Below are 11,370 nucleotides of genomic sequence, written 5' to 3' on the forward strand. Positions count from 1 at the left end.
TGTCCTGAATGGGTCATGGACTCAATATTTTTGGGGATACCTTTGTATTGGATATTTTATAAGCCCAAATAAGTAACATAACTTATCCAAGTCATATACAAGCTTAGGTGTTTGTTTTCAAGTTTATATTACTTTCTATATTCAGTTTTTCAGAAGATTTTGGCTTTTCTTAAAAATCCATATTGAGCTACTATTTTGAGTAATTAATTGAATTCTAATTTGAGGCCTGAGGGCATATCAAGTGTAGCATTACGGATGCTTGTGAGTGTTCCCAAGGTCACAGCTAATACATCAAGCTTTTGTTTTCTGTTCGCTATTCTCCTAATTCTGGTCATCAATTCATCTTTTTGCTAATTCTGCTTCTCAATCTCCAAGTCCAGTTCAACACCTTTATTGATGCCCTCTGAGTATATTCCCTTCTCCAGCCACATTTAACTTCTCATAACTTCCTCAAACCAGCTGTATTTGCTACCAAAATTTGTCCATCATCTCAGCATACCATTGCCTTCCAAACTCTACATTCAGTTTCAATTCCATACCCAAACAGTAGACTCCCCTGTTCTGCTCAATATCAACAAAAGGCCCAATCACACTCCTGAAACAGTTTGGGGGGGCAGGTGGGGGGGTGGGGGGGGTATAACAGCCATACATTGTAAACTGTTAAAACCCTTCAAGAGGGCAACTCGACCAGAAATTCAGCCAGGCCTGACCTCCGGTTGATTAGTAACCAGAAATCTCCTAAAACTGGTCTGTACTCTTACCCATTTTCCCCAATTTCGGCCCTGACTCTTAAATTATGGTAGGGTTCTTGGGCTGCCACCAGGGACCGGAACGGAGGATAGCAATTGAGCGGCTTCCGCCTCGCCTCCCAGGGGATTCGAAGGATTGGATCGCCGTATGTCGTTATGGAGAAAGCTCAATTAGAATAAATTCCAGTTTTGTATGGGGTCTTGACTCTGTGGAGACCCCTATTAGGTGGGATTAGGCTAGGGTTTTTTGGTATCGTTGTTTTTATAATGCTCTCAATCACATTTTTAAATGCAACGTTGCTCTCTGAATTCTGTTCTATACTATAATGCTACTGTATATGAATGGCTCTCTCAGGTGAGAGAAAAAAAAAAAAAAAAGGAGGAAATTTAAAGCCAGAAGATGTTGCTGAGGCAATCTGAAAATAAGTGGCACCAAAACCTGACTTTATGTTGAAAAAGAGAGAAAAGGTTTCCCTGATAAAGAATCCATTGAGGATTTTAATGATCAGCTTATAGCCTGTGAGGGTAAGATGCATTAGTGTTGACCTTGGATTTATAGCTTCTCATACTAAGAATAAGGCTCAATTAACAAAAATGGCTTTGATTTCTGAGAGAAATGTGAAGAGGTCGTTTAGCTAAGTGAGACAGCAGGCCTGTAGACTTTGCCTGGACTAACTAAGATAGCAGGCTAGTAGTTGCTTCACTTCAACACAGCTAATCCTTGACACAGGACAAGTGAGCATAAGGCTATAAATTCTTCCATGAATTCTTAGCCAGTACTAGTCTGGAAGTTGGAAGAAGCAAAGAAGATTAGTTTCTAATGGAAAACTAGATTTGGTGGCATATTACTTGAAACTTGAAAGCTGTCTTAGAAGCCATCAATCTGGATCCCAAATTCAGAAGATATTTAGCTTGATATTCATCAGCTAACCAATAGTTGCTTCATCAGAGACATGACTGGTCAGTGGAGACAAAGTTTGCACATTACAGAGTAAACAGAAGATCATAGAACTTCACATCTTAAAATCACGGCTGTCACAAGGGAAAACAGTATGTGCAAAAGGAAAAAAATAAGAAGATTGATGAACTGATGTCATGAAAATTAAGAATATGGTACCTGGACATCTTGTTTTTTAATACGAGCACCCAAACGAACAACTTTGAGAAGAGCTTCTGATCTTCTGGAGAAGAAGTCATCATAATTTATCCCATCTGGTGGTGAGAGCTGAGCATGCGTGAGGACAATCAAGCCTCTACTCCATATTCCTTTACCAAAACTATCAGTGATAGCTTTAATAACCTGCCTGTCCAAGTTGCCCACTCTATATGAATCCAGTCGATCCACATAAAGCAGAACATCTATTGTCTTGTTCAAAAGGAACCTGTTGATCAATCACCACAAACCAAAAGTCAAAATCAATAGAATAAAATTAAAAACATACTATTGCGGCTCAGGAACTGGCTCCAGCCGGGGCGGCTCATACCACACACCCGCTTTCTGCTGGGAAGCCCATCCCAAGCAGCCTTGGCCTGACTTTGGGCCGCAAAGGCTGCTATCGGAGATAGCCCAAAATAGAGGGAGTACTCGGGATATCATGGAAGATATATTGAGTATTCCACCCATTACGAGCAAGAACCGAAGAATCTAAATTGGACCAAATCTTTCATTCAGAGATGCATTACTAGGTGCAAAAAGAGCCTTGAAAGAGTATCAGAGATTCAGAGGAGTGAAATTTAAGCTTCCATTCTAATACCCACCGTTTTATGATCTCAAGAGCTTGGTCATTGACATATCCCCCTTCTACAAGGCCCGGAGTGTCAATGATGTTCAATGTAAACCCTGCCCTAGAGCGTGAAACCATTACTGGTCTTGTTCCCTCTGACTGCAAAGGATTTTGAAGAGCCCATAAATAATAATACACCGGAAAACCACCATAAGTGCTTTAACCACTCCTTATAAAGTGAACTCATCACAACAATTTCACTAAATAAAGGTCACAGAAACCACATGACAGACCTGGAATGCACTAACCGCAACAACCCGTTCTCCTATGATGGAGTTCACTGTTGAGGACTTTCCAACACCACCTTTCCCCATTACAAGGATTGTCAAGGTGCTCACATTCTATAAAAATATGGCAATTAAGAAAAAATAAATAACAAAAGGTATCAACCATAGCTAAATTAGATATCTGACTTCAAAGCATAAATTTTTCCTTAGTAAAATAAAAGAATCAAACCTCTTGCTTTAATTCTCCCAATAATTCAATCAATTTAGTCTGTGTGGCGGGAGGGAAATGTTGTATACCAGTCCATTCACGGATTAGGTGGGACGCCATAGTCGCTGCTCTAAAAATCCAAAATCCACAAAGTCCATAAATCAAATAACATATAAAACATACTGATAAGTGAGAAAGAGAGAAGAAATGACCACATAATGCATAAACCAAAGTCAAAGGATGAATACAGACCAGAATAACAGTAAACATGTTACAGAAGATTCAAAGAAAAACAAATCTCATTTTCTTCTAGCAATTAGAGCGCTCCATCAATAATTGAACAAAAAGTGAGAGGTACACATTTGCTCATTTTCTATTATTATTATTATTATTATTATTATTATTATTGCAACTGTAACCAGCCATTACAGAAGGGTCCTTCTTTGACTGCTGGAAATTGGTGAAATTTTGTATTATTGTTGACATTGAAAGATCCTACTGTGGAATTAGTCCCTAGTTGCCTAATTGGGGATTGATTCTTACATTTCAAGACGTTGTGCAAGATAATTAATTAAGTTTCCTAGAGTAGCAGCACTAAATGGGCTACACATAAAGGGTTTAAAACCACACTCATATAAGTATCACCCCACCCAAAAAAAAAAGCGCATATTGAAGGAATTGTATCTACAAGAAAAATAATAAAATAATACAAAATCTTTCTCTTATCAGCAAACTTTAGGGAAAAAAAAAAAAAGGAAATGGCCACAATGGACAGAGCACGTCTGAGAAAAAATGAAGACCCATAATAAGCAAATCGATTCTGCAACAGAACCCTAATATAGTCATTAAGAACATTTCAATATGAATTATAATCAAGAAGCAGTCACAGAATACAAAACAAAAAATAAAGAACGGAAATGGGTAGCTTCGGCTCACAGAACAATCTCAGGATGGGATTTCTCTCAGAAATACCTTAAATTCTCTAAATTCGACCGCAGTTTGCAACTCTCTGGCTCAATGGCGAAGCGTGTCTCAGCCGTCTATGAGACCTTGCAACATGGGCCGACAGATAACTAATTTCTAGGTTTTCATTCACAATCGAATACGTGGGTAGGTCAGATGACGCTGACAAATATGAGAGAGAGAGAGAGAGAGAGAGAGAGAGTTTAGAGGATTGGGTCTTTCTCACTCGTAGTCACGGAGAGGCTAAGAACCTGTGTTTTCGCGGGCACACAACAGCACAACGGGGAGAGAATAGTCATCTTTCCCTCCTTGGAGGGAAATAATAATGGACGAGTTTTGTCACGTGGTAAGATAATGAGAAAAAAGAATTTTTCACCAGATAATAAGAAAAGAATATCAAGAGAAGCATGGAAGTAAAATAAAGTACACTTGATTAATAAAGTGTCCTCACCCTTTTAAGGTTTAAAGTTTAGACAAAATGTTTTGTGCATGGGAGCACAATTGCATGGTCGTGCACTCAATCATTGGATAGGTATGACTCACCCCATCCAACGGTTTGGTGCAAGACTGCACATAAAACTTCTCCCCTAAAAGGTTATAACAACTTTTTCCCCACCATTACAAGGCTAAAGATTATAACAACATTGATGAAAAACAATGAATTATTATGTCCCAAATATCTGTTATATTTTAAATGTCATTAAAACATTTATTCACAAATATTTGTTTTATTTTAAATGTCACCAAAATTTACTGTGCCACGTGGATAGATGATATGTCTATTCCAACTTTTGGATAGAGAGGAAATGGTATAGATTAACCACATGTTAAATTTTGAAGTCTAATTCAATATAATACCCCCTTTTGTATTAGCACTAATTCCGTGTATGTACTGGTACTTTTGGCATTACTACTGTAATATCCTGAAATCTTACTAGGGGTATTTTTGTCTTTTGATCATTGTAGGGTCAGGGTGACTTAAAATACAGATACCAGACCATTGAGGGTGCATCAATCCTTGGTAAATGCTAAAACTCATCCATTAGATGTAATTACACTATAAAATAACTTTAGGGTTTTTACCTTATAAATTACCATTTTGCCCTTGAACCTTAATTTTCCATTTTGCCAATAGACTATAATTTGATTTTTCTTTTAATTACATGATTCTAATGTCAACTCTAATATGGAATTATTATTTTTTTATTATTATTATTATATATACATATTAACTTATTATCCACATGGATAATTAGAAAACAAGTGGATAATGGCTAATTAAATAACAATCCTAACTAATTAATTATTACTAATTAATAATTAAAAAAAAATCTTTCCTAATAAATTTGGGACTCACCTTTTGAAATTTGGATAGACTTGAGTATAAAGTAAGTAAGATAAAGTAGGATAAGTGAGAGAAAGAGTTGGAGATTGACTATGACTAAAATAAAGGAAGAAAAGGAGTTGGAGATGAAGTAGGAATGTTAGAGATAGAGTTAGAGATGATTTGGGGAAGGAAAATAGAAGTAAAAAACGTGGCTCCATTGCCTCTCGCTCTCTATTTGTGAAAAGAAAAATAAAAAAGGAAAATAAATGCTATTTTGGAGAAGAAAGAGGAGAAGGAAGAAGAAGAAAAAAAAAATCAAGATTTTGAAGGTAAGAACTCTTAATATGATTTACTTACTTTCTTATGTTCTACTTTAAAGATTAATCATGATTTAAATATTTGGGATTTTGAATTATGAGAGAGAAAATAAGATTTTGAGATGTTAACAGTAATTTATGGGTCGGACAGAACAGTAGCTTTAGCTTGTTCATATTATTAAAAATAGTTAATTATTGTTTTATAATCTCAAATAATTACTGAGAGTATATGAATGTGTTTACGGGATCTCATAAAAATTTCATTAAATTAGAGTTGATTTAATATACCGAACAATTCATATATTCAGATAGGTCACTGTCAAGGGAGTTTTCTTTATCTGAGAATGGCGGTAATGATGGAGGCATATAGACTTCAAGTTTTAATCTGTTATTTTTATCGTAGAAACTTTCATGAGTTTTCTAAATCTAAAAAAAAAAAGTTGAATGTTATTTGAGTTTGAGAAAGTGGGTTAACGAATTTTTTAAATTCATTGGACATAATCTGTTACAATCTAAAGATCGTTTTTTAGGGAGATTGAAACCTAACCTAAGAAGGGTTTATTTATGTGATCTTCATATGAGACTTGTATACATGAGTTATGTTTCAATATGATCTAATTTTAAAGTATTTGAAGTTCCAGAGATATTTATTTTTTATTTTTCTATGTCAATAGGCAGAATAGGTTGAGGTAAATTTTGGAAACGACATCAAGGTGAGTGGAACTTCTACCCTAACTTGTTTATTTTTATAGTGTTATCCAAAATAGAATTTTATGAACCCTATATCTATTCTAAACCTTGAATTTTATGATGTTTTGTCATTAGAAATATGATTTTGCAAACCTAATGTTATGTACATGAGAGAATGAGGAACAAATTGAAGGTTGTTCCATGATTTGCATTATATGTACATAGTAGAATTTTCTAAATAGAACATTAATTTCATAATTTTAGTTTCTAATATTATGTGTTAAGTTGTAATTATGATTGCATGGAGTAATGTACTATGTATATTACATTATTCTTATATTACATGAGTTTTTGTCTGTGCATATGTTTTTAAAACACCATTTTACATAAATTTACTGTTTTGATGTACGAGATATATTGTTGTGGTAATAATGCTTTACATTACTAGCCTTGATTGAGGAGGAATGTGAGATTTTCTTGATCATTAATTTGTTATTTATAGTTGTTGTTTTGATGACTTTTACAAAAACTGAAACTGAAATTGATTTCATATTTACACAGGGATTGGTAGGGTGGAATTAAAGTATTGATCACACTTGAATTTCGAACTTGTTTGTATTTATATATATATATTTTTCATTCTTGATTGACTTTATTATTCTTGTCTTGCCTTATCAACATTGCTGTTATAATATTGAGGTGAGGATTGGTTCACTAGACTTTTCCTTAGTGAAACTGTGGACTACTAGATGATGCAACCTACCCTCGGCAGGATCTATCAATTATTACTTGACCTTCATGAGGTATGACTTGGTCTTTAGGAGATTGAACACTAGATAGCTTATGCGAGTTTTTGTATGTTGAGTGGGGGTAATGTGGTACTGTGACACATTGACCATTCATGGATGATATTGTGAAATTGTTATTTAATTTCTATTGAGTCATTATATGTACTTATACGGCTATATAAATGAAGCAATGTAAGTATGTGTGGTATGCTTGTTCTTTTATCTTCTTGAAAATTTTATATTATACTGCATATGTCTTTCCTGATATTGATTATATGATCGTGATTTCAAACCTGTTTAGTGTTGTGGTTCTATTCACTAAGTTTCTTCCCAGAGACTTACCCTCATAACTTGTAGATGACACTGATGAAGACTATTATGAAGATGACGTGAATGTTGAATCTATAGTTGATCAGTATGATAACACTGCTTATGGATTTGAAGAAGACAATGATTTTTATTTTTAGATGATATAGACTTTGAGTTAGACTTTGAAGACATACATTTAATTCAACTTTACTTTAAGTTTGAAATTTGGATTAGATATTTGAACATTGAATTTTAATAATATATTAGTTTAGTTAACTCTTGCTTGCATTTATGTTTATGTGGATGCTACTCCGATTCATTATCGCCTAGAACTTACAGATCCTGTGGACGGTTGATGTCCAAAACCCTAGGCCGGGTTTCAGGGCGTCACAACTGCATACTCCCTAACTTTGAGTGTGAGTAGCCAATTTAGGTTTAAAAAACTATAAAAAATGGATGACTAATATTTATCTTAAGATTTTCGAAAAACATCCCTTTTTATTATTACGTGGATAACTATCTTAATGTAAAGAAAGACTAGATAAAGAAAGAGATTTGTGACTTCAAGAATCCAAAGATAGCATATTGAAGGAATTCTATGCATAAGAATGGTAAAAAAATGAAAGTTCATATTCACCTTATCACATTAAAGGAGAATTTCTTAATCCATAGGTTTTAGTGGTTTGATGGGAACCGAATAGTATGAAGGGATTGTTCAAAAGAAAAAAAAAGAGTAGTGTCAAGAGCATTTAAAATTTTCATGTGGGAGAAAATAGAGGAGATATGACAATCCAATGGCTAGATCCTCTTCACCCTATGTTGAAGAAATATGAATCCTTCTTGGATATATAATAATAGATCGAATATCTTTTCACCCATGGTGAAAGAGTTTTTCCTTCACCGACAACCCATCATCATAGTAAAATGGGTTATTAACATAATTGGAAAGGGTATTCAGGACCTTCAACATAAAACAACTTGCTTTTTGGATTCTTGCAAGGAGGATCTCAATCATATCCAGCATTCCCCTTCTTGATGTACAGTCTATGCTCTAATGTTGATTTACTGTTGTTTCTAGTAAAAAAAAAAAAATTAGGGAAAAGAAATAATAGGAATGCAAAAGATCCTTGTAAATCTGAATTCACATCTGTATTCGTTTGGGGTATCTGAATCCAAATTCAAATAAACCGGAATATAATCCATTGTTTCGAATAGATATCCAATTATAATAAAGATTAAGCAACTAATCATCTTGATGGTTGTTCAAGATTTGATAGATTTTAAAGGATGAAGAAAAGAGTTAAGACAACTGAGAGCGATTGAGTGAGAGCGAGTTGTATCCACTAGGAGAGAAATGTCTGAATTACACAAGTTAAGAATGTAAACAAATAATGGAAAATCAAAATTTATGTTCCACCACCCACCTAATTTGCTTCAATTTTCTAATTACCTTGGTTTGCTATTCCAGCCAATCAATGCTATACAACACACCCCCCTCCCCCCCACGCCCCCCAAAAAAAACAAAAAAGAAAAGAAAAAACAAGGCTTGAGCCGTCAATACGGAAGGCGCTTGCCACCATCATCTGTCCTGGTTGACCGGCATCTTGAACCGGTCCACGCAGAGGGTCCACTCTACCGGTCAGAGATGGTTAAACCAGTAGGGAACCACTTTGCATTGTCATAAGACTCATAACGAAACTACCCAACCGACTTCGAAACCCGAACCGGAACGGGGCGACCCAAGCTCGACATGTGGACGTAGCAGATTGATACAAGCAATTGAAGAAAACCAAGCTCTGTAAGGTAACCAACCGCTCTTTCTTCTCTGTACGCTCGCCGGTCTCCTTCCTTTCCCCTCTCTCTCTATTATGTCTCCGACGCTTCGATATTTCTATTCTCAAAACCGAAACCCTAACCCTAACCCTAACTACCACCTCCTGTGATTTCTCTTTTGGCTTGAAATATTTTGAGGAAAAATATGGAGTTGCAGGCAAACGCTCATCACTTCGAGAAACGCCCGATTCCCAACTCTAAGACTGCTGCTGCCAGATGGTTCAAGGAATGGTAAGATTTCGGCTTCTGTTTTCTTCTTACCTTTCACCTTTAGTGCTGCATGATTGATTGTGTGATTCAGATACTGCCATTCCTTCTTCTTCTCTCATCTTCGTATTTTTTGAGTAGACGAGTTTTGACAAAGATTTTATTTTTTGGTTGTAATTGGGAAGTGTTCGAAGTTGTAGTTACTGCATTCTTGATGGTTGTCGTGGATATTTTAATTCCTAGTTTGGATTCGTCTTCTTTTTACTGAATTGGTTATCGTTAGACAGAGGCTACGATTCTGTTTTAGGTTTCATTAAGGAGCCACCCCCTATCCTTATTTCATGGGGCGGGGTGGAAGTGCTGATCGAGTGAGTTTATTGTTTCTCAATATTCTGGACTTTTTTTTTTTTGGGTGAATATCAATTCATTATCGAAAGAAGAAACACCCCCCTCCCAAGAAAAAGGGGGTGGGGGAAGAGAAACAAAAACAGAGGGTGGGGGAAGAGAAACAAAAACAGACTAAAAATTGAAAATTGCAACACCACACCAGCTTTCGAACGAGAGGTGGAGATTACATGAGGCAATAATAAGCCTATTTACGGGGAATCAACACATCTAGAAGGAACCACTGACAATTTGTTGTTGACATCAAAGATAATGGAGTCCCAAATTTGCTGAAAGGAACGAGAGTTGGAAGACCATTTCCTGAGATTGCGTTCCATCCAAATATGATGGATACAAGCTCTAAAGGCAAACTTACCCACTCGATCACAAACTGATGTACCCCCAACAGTCATGTGCACTCAAATCCATTCACACTGAAAATGGCAGAATTCTTCTTCCAAATCCTTCAGGGGAAAGGGCAGCCAAAGAAGTGGTCTACTTCTTTCTTCTTTGGCATTCCAACAAAGGCAACAAGAAGGAGGAACTGGGTTGTGCCTCTGGATAAGTAGGGACTGCATTGGGAGGACTATTGTGGCATTATTTTAAGTGGACTGGAAATTTGCAGCATGGGTTTTTGCGTTATATTTTCTGTCTGTAAGTTTGTTGTCTCTTGATTGTTAGGTTAAGAGTTAATGGAATACATTTCACCCATTGATTTGTGTCTGAGTTTGACATTATTGTTTGGGAAAAAAGACTCTGTCTGGGAGTGTAGGGGCTGCGCCCAGATACAGAGGCAGGAAAAATGACTGCCCCGCTCCCTCTGAAAGGTGGAAATGTCCACCTGTTGATGCTTCCAGGTACGCTCCCATTGGCCCCTGTGCTGGTGCAGGAGCCATGCTCCCGGGCAGAGAACTCTTCCACTTATTGTTTTTATGCATCTTAGTTCCAGTTTTCAAGGTACAATGATGCTAACAGCCTAGTTCTATGTCATCCAGGGTGCCTCAGGATGTTGTTTCTACTGGTGGGAAGTGCTTCCTTTTGAAATGGGTTACAGGCAAGTTTAACTGCTTTTTATGATTCATTTATGAGACTTCTTCAGTTCTACATGCGGAAAGCTTTCTATAGGTACATTCTGGCATTTGAGTTGAATTAATTTTGCTGTGAAATCTTATTCCCTCATTTCAAACAAAGTTCTTGACTCTTATCTCTCTCTAGAAGAAAAAGGTTTGCATAAAGCAATTGTCTGTATAGGATTAGTTTTGGGAAAGGTCTGCATAAAGCTATCTTTATGTCCTCTACCCTCCACTTACTTTCTCATTGTTTCAGCATTCCTTTCCTATGGTCAGCTGGCTGGCTAGATAATGATGATGTTCCTCAATTCATGTTAAGATGCTGGAGGGAGGTTGCATACTCTGCTTTCTCCCTACTCATATTGGCTAATGGTTCCCTTCATTAGGTTTTTCCATCAATCGACTTCTATGTTGCCCAATTAGTAATCTTTGGCCGGTAGAATCATTATTGTCTCTAGATAGCACAGGCTCAATTGGGCAGTCATATTATGGTCTTAGGTGAGGGTTTTTATCT

The 11,370-nt window shown here is 36.3% G+C and overlaps 2 protein-coding genes across 3 annotated transcripts in view; one reads left to right on the forward strand and one right to left on the reverse strand.

Annotated features, from left to right (window-relative positions):
- Nucleotides 1–1,120: 1,120 nt before the first annotated feature.
- On the reverse strand, nucleotides 1,121–4,201 carry LOC122066431 (translocase of chloroplast 34-like). 2 transcript variants are annotated; one of them, XM_042630233.1, is made up of 5 exons: nucleotides 3,941–4,201; nucleotides 2,990–3,093; nucleotides 2,767–2,874; nucleotides 2,508–2,632; nucleotides 1,121–2,131 (listed from the first exon to the last, which is right to left on the reverse strand). In XM_042630233.1, the coding sequence occupies exons 2-5, from the start codon at nucleotides 3,086–3,088 to the stop codon at nucleotides 1,852–1,854; spliced, it is 612 nt and encodes a 203-aa protein (XP_042486167.1). In that variant the 5' UTR covers nucleotides 3,089–3,093; nucleotides 3,941–4,201; the 3' UTR covers nucleotides 1,121–1,851. The 2 variants fall into 2 exon arrangements, with proteins under 2 accessions (XP_042486167.1, XP_042486168.1); XM_042630234.1 differs by having other exon boundaries at nucleotides 2,990–3,098; nucleotides 3,941–3,981.
- Nucleotides 4,202–9,157: 4,956 nt separating this feature from the next.
- The window catches only part of LOC122066436 (zinc finger transcription factor YY1-like), a 9,750-nt gene continuing 7,537 nt past the window's right edge, over nucleotides 9,158–11,370 (forward strand). Inside the window, exons 1-2 of the mRNA XM_042630237.1 lie at nucleotides 9,158–9,426; nucleotides 10,782–10,840. Of these exons, the coding sequence (XP_042486171.1) occupies nucleotides 9,341–9,426; nucleotides 10,782–10,840 (145 nt within the window). The 5' untranslated portion in view covers nucleotides 9,158–9,340. The remainder of the gene's footprint in view (nucleotides 9,427–10,781; nucleotides 10,841–11,370) is intronic.

The sequence above is a fragment of the Macadamia integrifolia genome, unplaced genomic scaffold (assembly GCF_013358625.1).
Source record: "Macadamia integrifolia cultivar HAES 741 unplaced genomic scaffold, SCU_Mint_v3 scaffold2390, whole genome shotgun sequence".
Taxonomy (NCBI): Eukaryota; Viridiplantae; Streptophyta; class Magnoliopsida; order Proteales; family Proteaceae; genus Macadamia; species Macadamia integrifolia.

Excerpts from the sequence above, each read along its gene's own strand:
- LOC122066431 (XM_042630233.1), bottom strand. The coding sequence starts at position 3,088 with ATGGCGTCCCACCTAATCCGTGAATGGACTGGTATACAACATTTCCCT. Across the intron at positions 2,875-2,989 it reads TGGGAGAATTAAAGCAAGAG|AATGTGAGCACCTTGACAAT; the intron begins GTTTGATTCTTT and ends ATATTTTTATAG. Across the intron at positions 2,633-2,766 it reads TTGCGGTTAGTGCATTCCAG|TCAGAGGGAACAAGACCAGT; the intron begins GTCTGTCATGTG and ends AATCCTTTGCAG.